The sequence below is a fragment of the Balaenoptera ricei genome, chromosome 1 (assembly GCF_028023285.1).
Source record: "Balaenoptera ricei isolate mBalRic1 chromosome 1, mBalRic1.hap2, whole genome shotgun sequence".
NCBI classification, from domain to species: domain Eukaryota; kingdom Metazoa; phylum Chordata; class Mammalia; order Artiodactyla; family Balaenopteridae; genus Balaenoptera; species Balaenoptera ricei.
This window is the reverse complement of record NC_082639.1, coordinates 32419174-32433804: the sequence shown is the minus strand read 5'-3', so window position 1 is coordinate 32433804 and position 14631 is coordinate 32419174. Positions and strand designations below refer to the sequence as shown.

General features: G+C 38.8%; 1 protein-coding gene across 1 annotated transcript in view; it reads left to right on the top strand.

The window, feature by feature from the left end:
* Positions 1–14631, top strand: part of TRIT1 (tRNA isopentenyltransferase 1) — a 43538-nt gene that overhangs the window by 14868 nt on the left and 14039 nt on the right. Inside the window, exon 2 of the mRNA XM_059919710.1 lies at positions 11666–11808. Coding sequence (XP_059775693.1) covers positions 11666–11808 — 143 coding nt within the window. The remainder of the gene's footprint in view (positions 1–11665; positions 11809–14631) is intronic.

Genomic DNA, 14631 nt, shown 5'->3' with positions numbered 1-14631 from the left:
TCAGTGTCTAAAGCTCCTTTCAGCTCTGGTATTTTGTGGTTCTCTCCTTTCAAACCCTAGTCAGGGAACTTACCTCAAAGAGCCAAGGAAAATCTTATTTAACCACCAGCAATTAAATATAGGTAATACCAAGCATTTGTGTGCTGCTTACCATCTGCCTGGCACAGTTCCAAACATTTTACATATATTAACTCTGATCCTCAGAATGACCCAGTGAGGAGTTTAGATGCTGTTATTATCCGCATTTTACAGAGGCAAACTTGAGGTAAAGGAAAATTAGATACTTAAATAACCTGCCAGATGAAGGCTACAACTGGGCTGCAGAGCCAGATTTGCACCTGGATTTTCTGGTTCTATTATGCTATACTCCTCTCCCTAATTTAGACATATACCTCCAAGTAATGGAGCATCTCAGCTATTATACTCTATCATAGCTATCCGAGAAAATATCACTGAAACCATCAAAAGTGGGCCAATCTTGAGGCTGTAAAGATGGCCACAAAATAGAAACTTTATCATTAACTTTGTTTTTTTCTCTTAAAGTAGCCCTTTTGTTTCTGTCTCAGCATTGTAGTCACATGGCATTGTCTGTGTGCATATTTCTAGCTTTCTGTCACACTTACACTGAACCCCTTCAAGGTTCTCAAGAGTATGGTAGCTGTATTCTCCTCAGCTTCTTGAATTTAATTCCACCTCAGTAGGAATTCATTACTTTAAGCAGGCAAACAGACCAGAGTCAAATGAAGATAAAACTTCTACTGATAAGAGGCAGCAGAAACAGCTTGGGTTATAGGCAGAGCATCTAGGCTTTAGTCCTCCCTCCACTACCATCAACTGTATGGCCAGGGGAGCTCTCTGAGCCTCAGTATTCTCAACATAAAATTTAGGTGATAAGACTGGTTACGTTATCTCTGAATTTACTTATATCCATGCTTCATCAGTGTTTGCAGGTGGACTTTTTTTTTTTTAACGTTTTGCTTTTTTTAAAAAAATTTTGTATTTATTTTATTTATTTCTTTTTGGCTGCGTCGGGTCTTAGTTGAGGCACACGGGAACTTTTCGTTGCAGCACGCGGTCTCTTCGTTGGCAGCGCTTGGGCTTCTCTCTAGTAGTGGTTTGCGGGTTTTCTCTCTCTAGTTGTGGCGCACGGGCTCCAGGGCGCGTGGGCCCTGTAGTGGTGCGTGGGCTCTACAGTTTGCGGCAGGTGGGCTCTCTCGTTGAGGCGCGCGAGCTCAGTAGTTCTGGTGCGTGGGCTTAGTTGCCCGCAGTATGTGGGATGTTAGTTCCCTAACCAAGGAGTGAACCTGTGTCCCCTGCATTGGAAGGCGGATTCTTTACCTCTGGACCACCAGGGAAGTCCCGTGCAGGTGGACTTCTAAGCAGCCACAGCATAGGCTCTGCATTGCAAAGTGTCTCATTTTAACTTACAAGTATGTGCTAATTTTGCATTCTCTGTTCTTATCTGTCTATATTTATTCAGATGTACAAATGTTTCAAATTCTTGTTGCCACCAAGTAATTGATGCTCTGGAAGAATACATCACATACATATTATGTATGCACTTTTTTTTGTGGCTGTGCTGCGAGGCTTGTGGGATCTCAGTTCCTTGAACAGGAATTGAACCCAGGTCACAGCAGTGAAAGCCCAGAATCCTAACCACTAGGCCACCAGGGAACTCGCTGTGTGCACTTCTTTTTTTTTTTTTAATTTAATTTAGTTTTATTTTAATTTATTTTATTTTTGGCTGCATTGGCTCTTTGTTGCCACGCGTGGGCTTTCTCTAGTTGCGGCAAGTGGGGGCTACTCTTCGTTGTGGTGGGCAGGCTTCTCATTGCGGTGGCTTCTCTTGTTGCAGAGCACGGGCTCTAGGCACGCGGGCTTCAGTAGTTGTGGCACGCAGGCTCAGTAGTTGTGGCTTACGGGCTCTAGAGCGCAGGCTCAGTAGTTGTGGCGCACGGGCTTAGTCACTCCGCGGCATGTGATCTTCCTGGACCAGGGATCGAACGTGTGTCCCCTGCATTGGCAGGCGGACCACTGCGCCACCAGGGAAGCCCTGTGCGCACTTCTTAATTTGATAAGCATAGCTTTATGTGATTCTAATCCCTTTTCCTTTGAAGAGAGATAGCCATAAGAAAATAAAAGTCATGATTGGCACTATAAATTCCAAACCACTCCTTTTACCAGACTGACTGAACAGGTCAAGGTACTGGTTCTCCTGCTTTCTGGGCATCTTAATCTGGCTGTTTATTCAACGTGTCTGCATTTGTATCTCTGCTAAACAAAGCTAAAAGGAGTAGTTGCCTGCCATGATGTTCCTGCAGCTAATTCATTGTTTCCAATGTAGTAAAGTGTAAATTTTTTAAAAAGGTATCCTTTTATTAAAGAAAAGTTAGCCAAGAGACTGACTTTTTCTGTACTCTTCAACATCTCTTCAGTTGAATAACCAAATTCAAATTCCTTTAATCAAAAAGGAAAATCAACCTTCTGGCGAGTGTCAACATCTTTTTTTTTTGTTTGTTTGTTTTTTCTTTTTTTTAGTTAATTAATTAATTTATTTATTTATGGCTGTGTTGGGTCTTCGTTTCTGTGTGAGGGCTTTCTCCAGTTGCGGCAAGCGGGGGCCACTCTTCATCGCGGTGCGCGGGCCTCTCACTATCGCGGCCTCTCTTGTTGCGGAGCACAGGCTCCAGACGCGCAGGCTCAGTAATTGTGGCTCACGGGCCTAGTTGCTCCGCGGCATGTGGGATCTTCCCAGACCAGGGCTCGAACCCGTGTCCCCTGCATTGGCAGGCAGATTCTCAACCACTGCGTCACCAGGGAAGCCCTCAACATCTTTAAAAAAAAAAAATTTTTTCTTTTATCCTCCTACGCCAAAACTTTTCCTGAAGCTTGGACTATTAGAACTAGAAGGGATGTTAGATATGAGGAACTTGAGGTTCCAGAAATGAAAACTGACTTTCCAAAGTCACAAAGCTGATTTGTACGGAGCAGAGATTAGCAACATAGTAGGAAAAGGACACTGATTGTGAAGTCAGAAGGCATGGATTCAAAGTTTGTCTCTGCCACTAACTAGCTGTGTGACTTCAGGCAGGTTACCTAATGTGTCTACGTTTCTATTTCCTCACTGGTGAAATGAGGCAACATAATTTCGTAGGGTGTGAAACTCTTAGCATGAGATCTAGCACTCTGTACCTCTGGCACAGAGTACTAATAGAGTATATTCCATGTATTAGACACTGTACCAGGTGCTGAGACTAGAGATAAAATACAGTCTTCCCTCCGAACTTGTAGTCTAGTGGGGGAGATCAAAATACTTCACATGTACAAGAAGTTCTGTGATAGAGGTAAATACAGGGTAATGTGGAAGCATGGAGGACAAGCATGAATGGGGGAGGATTGGGGAGAGATCTCAAGGCAGGCTTTCATTAGAGGTGGTGCTAGGCTTTCATTAGAGGTGGTGCTAAAGAGTTGGGGGCTGCATGAAGCCATATTTTCATTTTAGAAAGATCACTGGCTGCAGTGTGGACTAAATTGGAAGGGTTATACCCTAAAGGAAGGAAGATCAATGAGGAAGCTGATGGAACAGTTCAGCTGTGAAATCATGAAGCCTTCAACTGATGTAATGGCAGTGGGAAAGATAATGGTGATAAACTTTGAGATAATTTTAGGAACTTGTGTGAATAGAAGTTGAGACAGATTGGAAATGTGAGGGGAGAGAGACAGAGATACTAGGATCACTTAAAGATTTTTGGTTTGATTATCGAGGTGGTTCACTCAAGTATGGGTTAGAAGATAAGGAGGTCAGTTTGGACATAGCAGGTTTCAGGTGCCTGTTTGGGGTGATAATGATGATGATGATAGCTACCTAACATTTATTGCTGCTTCCTATAGGGCAGGCCTATTCCATATGCTTTGCTGTATCATTTATTTAATTTTTACAATAATCCTTTGAGGTAGATTTAAGATTATCCTTACTTTATAAATAAGGATTATGAGGCACAGAGAGGTTACTATCTTGCCCAAGGTTACATAGCTAGTAAGTTGTGAAGCCAGGATTTAAATCGTGGCAATCAGACTCTAGAGTCCTTACTGTTAACCGCTTCATCACTATATTATATACCTCTCATAGATGATGGAAATGTCCACTAGGCAGTTAAATGTACAGTTCTAGCATCATGAGAGAGAACTAGATTACAGATAGGATTTCAGGAGTTATCAGCACAAAAAATGGTTGTAGAAGCCATGGGGGTCACCCAGAGAGTTTGTAGTACAGAAATGGCAGGTTGATGCCATGAAGACTGCCATTTCTCCATATAGTTCCCATGACAGACATTGCTAATAGATCAGTGGCTGGCCTCAGTAAAGTAAGCTGAGGAAGGTCCAGTGAGATAGGAAGAAAACCTGGAGAAGATGGTGCCATTTGAAGTCCCAAAGGAGAATTATTTATTTATTTATTTTAAATTTTATTTTATTTATTTATTTGGCTGCGTTGGGTCTTAGTTGCGGCACGCGGGATCTTCATTGCGGCATGCAGGATCTTTCGTTGCGATGCACAGGCTTCTCTCTAGTTGTGGCTCTGGCTCAGTAGTTGCGGCACATGGGCTTAGTTGCCTCGTGGCATGTGGGATCTTAGTTCCCTGACCAGGAATCGAACCCGCATCCCCTGCATTGGAATGCGGATTCTTAACCACTGGACCACCAGCGAGGTCCCCAAAGGAGAATGATTTATGAAGGAGAGCTCAGGAGTATCAGATTGTTGTATTTCCATTACATGTTTTGAGAGCTTAGCAGAAAAATGTTATATTTGGCAGTCAGGGTCCGTTAGTGATCTCAGTGAGAGAGATATCCATGGAGCAGTGGTGGGCAGCCAGCAGAGAAGGTGGATGGATAGTTATATTGATGCATAATCCAAGATTGTGGTTTTCAAGGCAGGTGTAATCCCTAGAGGCAAGAAAGGGATTGAAGGGCTTCGGCATCTAATTTGGATTAGGAAGTAAATGAAGTCAAAAGGGGGAAGATAACTTGAGAGGATGGAACCAAACTAGTGGCGGGTAGCTTTTCCTTTTGTTTGTAGGCAGCTGTGTTGGGGCATCTTAGCCAGCCAGCACTTGGACAGAGCTCCAGGATCTGCCCAGTGTCTCTGCTGGTTAGCACACTCATTAGGGCCATCCTACAGCATGCCAACCCCAAAGGGTTGGAGCTTCAAGGAGTGGGACCTTTGGCTGTACAGATTTTTGGGGAGTTTCTCCAAGGTGAAATGTCTTTGGATCAGGGTTTCTCAACTTTGAGACTCTCGACATTTGGGGCTGGATAATTCTTTGTTGTGGGGGCAGGGGGTTGTCTTGTGTATCGTAGGATGTTTAGCAGCCTCCCTGGCCTCTACCCACTAGACGCCAGTAGCATCCCCACCCCCAAAGTGTGACAACAAAAACGTTTCTAGACGTTGCCAAGCGTCCCCTGATGGACTAATTCAGTTCCGGCTTACAGACAACCACAGCTCTAGATTCTGCTGGTTTTCCTCTAGGTCTCTGTTGGAGATTTCCCTCACCTTCATTAGCTCCTCTGGGCACTTGAGCTCTGTTGGTTTGGAGAGTTTGGGTTATTTCAGCCTTGTAGCCTTTTTTCAGAATTTTTTCAGTCTGAAAATAAACTCTCTATTAGAGGTGAGACAAAGAGGCGTTATTTCCCTATAGTACCCAGTTAAATACCTAGAACATTAAATGTTTAGGGATCATGATATTTAGAGAAGATTGTAAGTCAATCTTTAATCTCTCTCTTATAAACTTTATATCACTTATCTCCTTATAGTATATTTGTGTCTCTAGCTAACTGGACTCCTTGAGGACAAGGACCCTTTCTAAGTCTTTGCACTCCTAATGTCTTGCAGAGTACCTGGCACACAGTAGACTCTCAGTAAATGTTTGCTGAGATAAGCCAGTTTTGTTGATAATTGGCTAAGTAGGTTAAACCTGCAATTTCTCAGAGTATTTCAGTTATCAAGTCTTACAAAGAGGCCAGAGTTCCCTTAGTATTGTCAAAATCTGATTTGTGCAGAGAAGCATTTTATCTAGTCATTTCTACGTACACAGATCACAGGTGTCCTCTGGGAGAATGGGAAATGGAACAGAGTGACGTGCTGCCTTTAAAAGATAACACAGATCCTTTTAGTTCTTCTAGCACCTAGAGCTGACTCTGCTATAGGTAGAGTCACACTGAAACTATAATTAAAGATGGAAAATAGGCAAAATGTCAGGCAGTCAGCTACAAACCTGTTCTCGTGGAGTGATGTTTTCTAGACAGGTAAGAAAATTATAAGCCCAATTGTGGCATTTACAATAAGAATATGGACCAAATGTGACATTTATAAAGCTGATTGGTTTCTAGGTTTCTTTAGATATTTATCCTTAATGCAAATGTATAAAATGTTGCTCTGTTTTTGCTTTTTGGCCTAGCAGTATGATTTTAATTAATAAATAATGTGCACCATAAAACATAATTCATAACTGCACAGTTCAATAAATTATCAAAAAGTGAAAATACGTGTGTAACCACAACTCAGTTCAAGAAATAGAGCACTACCAGCCCTCTCAATAATTTTGAAAAATTTCGTATGATTCAGCAGTTCTACTTCTGGGTATATATTCAAAAGAATTGAAAAATTCAACAAATCTTTGACATTTTTATTTTATTGTGCTAATTTTCACTAGTTTCTCATTGTATCTAAAATCTATCATCAAGTCTTTTTAAAGTTGTGGAAAAATATACATAATATATAAAACTTACCATTTTACCAACCATTTCAGTGGCATTAAGCACATTCAGATTGTTCTGCAACCATCATCATTCTCCATCTCCAGAACTTTTTTCCGCTTCCCAGACTGAAATTCTGTACCCATTATACACTAACTTCCCATTCCTCTCTGCCCCAGCCCCTGGCAACCACCACTCTACTTTCTGTTTCAAAATTTGACTATTCTATGTATGTCATATAAGTGGGATCATAATATTTGTCCTTTTGTGACTGGCTTATTTCACTTAGCATAATGTCTTTGGGGTTCATCCATGTTATAGCAAGTTCATCCATGTCAGAATTTCCTTTCTTTTTAAGGCTGAATAATCTTCCATTGTAAGTATAGAACACATTTGTTTATCCATTTATCTCTGATGGACACTTGGGTTGCTTCTACCTTTTGGCTGTTGTGAAAAATGCTGCTGTAAACATGTGTGTATATATATATATCTGTTCAACTCCCTGCTTTCAGTTCTCTTGAGTACATACCGAGAAGCGGAATTGCTGAATCATATGGTAATTCTACTTTTCATTTTTTGAGGAACCGCCATACTGTTTTCCATAGCTGCATCACTTTACATTCCCACCAACAGTGCACAGGGATTCCAATTTCTCTACATCCTCACCAACATTTGTTATTTTCTGTTTTGTTTTATTTTTTTAATAATAGCCATCCTAATGGGTGTGAAGTGCTTCCAAAAAGTTTTAAAGACTCCTTTTGTTACGGAAATTTCCCAATATATAAAAAAATAGAGCGAATAGTAGTTGAACTCCCATATATCTGTCACCTAGCCTCAATAATTATGAACACTTGGCCAATCTTGTTCCAATTAAAATCTGTCCTTCCTCTCCCACTATTGGAACACAGACCCCAGTCATCATAAACTTAAAACTAATTAATTTTTAAATTGAAGTATAGTTGGTTTATAATATATAAACTTTCTTTTTTTTCTGTTAAAGCAAAATAAAGCATAAAACAATGTTATTAATATAAGTAGTGTATTGTGAATTTTATTTGCATCATAGCTGTGTATTTGATTCAGTGATCCATACCTCTTGTGTCGTTATTAACAAATATTTTCTCATCATCATTCTTGCTCTTGTGCAGTGCAGGTATAGATATACTTTACATATGCCTTTCATCTACCCTTGCCTTCTTGCTTGTTAACAATTTGAGTAAAATTTTAAAATACACAGTTACTATGATCACAAGCTGCCTCGTCATTTGTAAACACAACTATAACAGCGTATCAGTACCTGTCAAAAGAAGTCATATTAGATTGGAAAAGAGTGAAGCAACATCATTATAGACATAGCCTTGAATTACCTCTAATATTTTTTTAATTGAGGTATAAATATTGACATACAACATTATATTAGTTTCAGGTGTACAACAAAATGATTTGACATTTGTATATATTGTGAAATGATCACCATGATAAGTATAGTTAACATCCATCACCATTCATAGTTACAGAATTATTTTTTCCTTGGGATGAAATTTTCAAATTTACTCTTAGCAACTTTCAAATATGCAATAGTGGTATTATTAACCATGCTGTACATTATAGCCTTGTGACTTATTTATTTTATAACTGGAAGTTTGTGCTTTCTGACTGTCTTCATCTGTTTTGCCCACCCCATGCCCCCACCTCTGGCAACCACTAATCCTTTACCTATGCAGCTCCTATTTCTTTTTTCTGTTTTAAAATTTATTTATTTTTTTAAAGATTTTTTTGATATGGACCATTTTTAAAGTCTTTATTGAATTTCTTACAATATAGCTTCTGTTTTATGTTTTGGTTTTCTGGCCTTGAGGCATGTGGGATCTTAGCTCCCTGACCACGGATCAAACCCGCTCCCCCTGCATTGGAAGGCGAAGTCTTAACCACTGGACTGCCAAGGAAGTCCCCTGATTTCTTTTTTAAAAAGAGATATCATATACTTTCATTTGTATGTACTTCAAAATACTGTATATGTCAAAGTTAAGGACTCTATTTTTTAACATAACCGTAAAAGCATATTATACCTAAAAGTTAACAATAATTCTTTTATCATCAGATACCTAGTTTGTATCACCTATATCTTTATGCTCAGTTTCTTTTAATCTGATGGTACAGGAAACAAAGGGTTAACAAGTCACTCAAAGATGACAGTTTACATTGCTAACCAAGATTCAGTTACAATTTTTAGTTTGTTAGCTCTACGAGCAAGAACTCTGGTTTTTTTAAACCATTAATGCTCTTCTTCCTGATATTCGTTGACATTTGTATATATACCATAAACAGTACATTAGGCTACTTCCTTCAGCAAATAAGGTGAGCTTAGTTCTAGGGTTACCTTCTGTTTGATTTATTATTGTTCTTTTAAAAAATTTATTTATTTACTTATTTTTGGCTGTGTTGGGTCTTCGTTGCTGCTCGAGTTGCTGCGAGCAGGGGACTACTCTTTGTTGCGGTGCTCGGGCTTCTCACTGTGGTGGCTTCTCTTCGTTGCGGAGCATGGGCCCTAGGTGCGCGGGCTTCGGTAGTTGTGGCGTGTGGGCTCAGTAGTTGTGGCTCACGGGCTCTAGAGCGCAGGCTCCGTAGTTGTGGCACACGGGCTTAATTGCTCTGCGGCATGTGGGATCTTCCCGGACCAGGGCTCGAACCCATGTCCCCTGCATTGGCAGGCGGATTCTTAACCACTGTGCCACCAGGGAAGTCCCCTTCTGTTTGCTTTATGTTTATGTGTTTATCTGTTAAAACTGGCCATTTTAAGGGGCTCTAGAAAATACACCTAAAGGCAGAACACAGGATGAAAATATATCTTCAAATTTATCTACATATCTGATAGAATGTGCTGGTAGAGATGTTTACATTTTGGCTTTTTTGGAGGTGGGGGCTGGTAACTATACATTTGCAACTATACATTTTCTTAACGTTAACCTCAGTGTTAAAAATGAGAATCTATTTACAGAGGTCAGAAGTCCTCTTTTGGCAAAATCAGGTTGTTTCTTGATTCTTTAACATTGGGTCATTTGGAATCTAAGCTTCAGTAGAGCCAACTGAAGGCTGTGGGAAAAGGAGAGGCACACACAATTATTAATTCTTTTTCCCTCCTTTAGTTTTCTTAATTTGCACAGAAGACCACAGTATACAGTATACCCTACTGTATACTATGGTCTAATGTTTGAAGGAAGTCTTGTTCAAGATACATGGAAAAGAACACCCTATGATTTAAGATTCCATCAGTATTTAGGTGTAAGAATGCAGTTCTCTTGTCAGGAACAGATAGATGAGTTGGTTAAAGGCAAAGCTAGTTCTTTCTCTATGGCTCTATTTATATATTTTCTGTGTGTTGTTTTCTTTTGTTTTTTGGTTTTGTTTTTCTTTAAGAGGGCCGTTTTATTGGTTTATTTATTTCAAAGAAAGTTGTACTATAAGGTTTTTTTTGTTTCTTTTTAAAAAATTTTTATTGCAGTATAGATTTACAATGTTGTGTTTCAGGTGTACAGCAAACTGAATCAGTTATACATATACATATATCCACTCTTTTTTTAGATTCTTGTGTGCTGTCTTACTTAATTAACAATTTTCTTTTTGCTTGAAGATAGCTTATATCCTTGTTGAGTAAGTAACCTCAGTAGCTAGGAGCACAGAGGCTTCAGAGTGATAGTGACACTAAAATTATTTCCCATTCTTTCTGTGTTGTTGTGATAGTATTGATGGTAGTAATATGGGTAGTAATATAGTGACCCTTACATAGTATTTACCATGTGCCAGGCAAAAACTAAGTTCTTTACATGTATTAACTCATTTAATTTACACAACAACCATATGAGATAGATATTATTATCCTCATTGTACTGATGAGGTATTAAGGCACGCAGAGGTTAGTAACTGACTACTCCAAGTACAAATAACTAGGAAGTGGCAGAGCTGGGAATTGATCTGAGACAGCCTGGCATCAGGGTCCTTCCTCCTAACCATTATACTGTACTGTACTTATTTGACACCCATATAAGTAAAGGGAAATGTGAGATAAAAAATGTTCTTAACATCTTTGTGGGCTCTGTGGAACTTATTTGTTCATTCAGTGCTCCCTGTAGAATCAGTGATTACAGAGAGAACATTTAATCTCAAAGCATTCATCCCTATTTTCAAACTAGTATTTTCAGATCTCTTCTCCATCTGAGACCTTGCATTTAGAAAAAGTACACTTGAACTTTTTAGTTGAATTGGCAGATCAAGAGCTTACAGACAGGATATTGCCTTTGAGTATTTAGACTGTATTTGCTGACCTCCTGAAGCAGTAATTTGGCACACTGTTTCTACTACAGTTCAGCAGTATTAGGGGTTCTGACTTCAAAGTGTGTATGTGTGTGTTTTATATATATCTTTGTAGATAGGCCACTTCTCCACAAATGGAGCCAATCTTTTACAAATTCTAAAAACCTTTCAGAGTATTTAACTCCAAAAAATATCTAAGCATTTGAAGTAGAACTATGAGCAATGCAAAATGTTACCTTTCTGGAGACTTGTGATAAGTAGTAACAACCTGCCCACTTCTAAATGCTTGAAGTTCGGGCCAAAGAACCTCCAGTTAATGTTGCAGAGTTAGTTCTTATTTGGGCACCGATTTACGTATACTTTTTATCTTTAAGTCTGAGTTAATAGCCACTATTTGATAAGAAAGCTAATGTTCTGCTTTCTTCTGTTTCCTTTGTCTTGGATTATGTGGATCTGGCTGTGCTCTGGTTAGAACACATTTCCTCTGGTGCTTTGGGTCAGTCCGGGGTTTGGCTGCAGGGAGGACTAGATCACCATTTCTGCCCAGCAAGTGCGCATCTTTTGGAGACAGATGACTTTCTCATGCTAATTTTCTTTCCCCTAGGTTTATGAAGGTCTAGACATCATCACCAACAAGGTTTCTGCCCAAGAGCAGAGTCTGTGCCAGCACCACATGATCGGCTTTGTGGATCCTCTTGTGACAAATTACACAGTGGTGGACTTCAGGAACAAAGCAACTGCTCTGATATCCTTAGGAAAGACAGCAGCTAGGCGTGGTGGCTGCAGGGCAGCCCAAGCCAAGGACGTTTTCTTTCTAGTGACAATTTCTCCTAAGCAGAGGTACCCAAGATCAGTAGTAGCATCCCCGTGAGAACGGTTCGGATTGAAAAGATACAGCGTTCTTGCTACTCTGAGTCTTGTCCTCAGACTGCAGCATCAGCATCACTTGGGAGCTTGTAGAAGTGCTGAATTTGGGCCTCTTTCTAGACCTACCGAATCAGAATCTGCATTTAACTAGAGTCCCGGGTGATTCACATGCATATTAAAATTTGAGAGGTGCTGTTTTAGTGGAGAGAACACTGATTTAGGAGCCAGAAAATCCATGCCCTAGTTTTAGAGCTGCCTCGTCTGACCACAAAAATTTAATTGGGTAAAGCGTTTACCCCACTGAGCTTCAGTTTCCCACCCTTTAAATGGGGATAAGAAATTAATTTATAAATATAATGGAATTATAGTTAGAATTCGAAAGAGATTAGGAAAAAATAGTTCTGGGTAACACCAAGAAATTTTGGAAAAAAGAATAACATAATGGGGGGGGCTGCCCTTATATTTTAATGTCCAGACTGCCTTTAATATCTGGACTGCTACATATTAAAACATATTGAAAATTCGTAATAATTATAATAGCATGGAACTTACATAATACTAGACAAATTTATGGCACAGATTAGAAACGTCAGATACAAATTCAGATGGATGTATATATTTAGCTTATGATCAAGGTGGCATTTCAAAACAGTGGAGAAAGAATGTAGTAGTTAATAATTATTCCTTTCTTCATCGTACTTTATTGTGTCTGTGCAATATAATTAATTTAGCTAGTTAAAAAAAAATTATTCCTGGGACAGTTAATTATTTTTGGAAAAAAAGAAATCAGGTCCTTATTATATGGACATAAATTCCAGATGGATTTCAGAGTTAAGTAAATATGTATTTTTTTTAAATGAAACTTTGAAACAAATGGGATAACATATAATTGAGTAGTTATGTGATTTTAGAGTAGGGAAGGACTTTGTAGATAGTCTTTTTTTTTTTAAGGATTTTTTAAGTCAATTTTTCCTTTTTATTGTGTTAAAATATACATAAAACTTACCATCTTAACCATTTATAAGTGTACAGTTCAGTAGTCTTAAATATATTCACATTGTTGTGCAGCCATCACTACCATCTATGCCCATGATAGTTTTTTTGGTTTTTTGGGTTTTTTTTGAGGAAAATAGCTAGATTTGGATATGTTAGAATTAAGAATTCATACTGGCAAGAAAGTATTTCAACCATTCCAATTCCTAGGTATCTACCCTCGAGAAGCCTTGCCGCAAGTATACCAGGAGATAGGTGGTAGATCTAATTTTAACAACATTATTGCTCTTAACAGCAAAAACATATAAATGCCCAAATTCCTACTTACAGAAGAATGTATAAAATGTGCTTTGTTCATATAAGTACTTTTTCAGCAGTGAAAATGAATAAGTTGCAGTTACATGCATCAGTCAATGTGGAAGAATCTCAGAAACAACATAAAATGCGGGAGATTATAGAAGGATACATAGATGGTCATACCATTTATTATAAAAGTTAAAAAGCAAGCAAAGGTAACCAATATGTTGTTTAGGGTTTTATATACATCAGTAATAATGTAAAGAAAAGCAAGGGAATGATGAAAAACAAACAATACACAAAACAATTCAAGACAGTGGTTCCCTCAGAGAGGGGCAGTAATGTGATGGGAATTACTACATAGGAAGCTTCAAAAGAATTGATAATATTCACTTTCTTACATTGGGTTCATGAGTGGGCAGAGACTAAAATGCAGATAATAATTCTTGCCGTACCTGCTTTATAAGGCACTTGTATCAGATGAAGTAATGTATATGAAAGCCCTTTGCATATTGAAACATATCACCAAATGAACATGGTTGCTGTAAGACAGTTCAGTTGTTCAGAAAGAACTGATGGAAAGTGGAGAGCTAATTAAAAGAGTTAAAGGGCAGCAACAACAGGGGTTGACTTAATCAGATCACTTAGAGGATTGGAGATTTGTGAATTTAAGTAAGAACCTAGAATCAGAGTGTCAGAACTGAAAGTACCTTAAGAAGTATTCGATCAACCTTCTTGATTTGACAGGTGAGGGTGGTAGATACTGAGGCCCAGAGAGAAAGGTTTTTGCTTAGGATCACAGTTGTTTCATGGCTTGGGCAAACATGTTAAACCTTTTCCCACCAAATAACTCCTATCCCATCTCCCTTCCTCTTTTCCATCTCTCCCTTCTGGTATCTCACCATTTCCCCTTCCCCTTTTATTTTCCTTGCTTCCTTTCCCTTTGTTAGTCAGATTATATATTTGAAGTTTTATTCCAATTACTGTGTAATTGTATGTTTCTTATACTTAATTTATAGGGGGGGGATATAGAATTTGTTTCTCTTTTTAAAAAACAAATAGACACGTTTCTTCCTTATGCTCCTTGATTAGTAACATCTTTCTCCCCACCCTACCCCAACCTCTTATAGAGGGCTTCTGATAGAAAAGAGGTCATCTATCTCTATGCCCACAGACTGGCTGGCAAGGGGAAGAAGTGTGTAAATGAGTCTTTATCTGGGTTGAAAGTCTCTTTATCAGTTATTCTCAGAAGGAAAGCCCTTCTTAAAGCAGATAATTATCTGTTCAACAGAGATTCTAAAGAGAAAAATTCCAGGTATCAGTGGTGTAAAAACAATAATGACTAAAGTAAATTGAGTGCTTACTCAGTTGAAAAAAATATTTCAGGCATTGTCTTAGGGATTTTATTTGCAC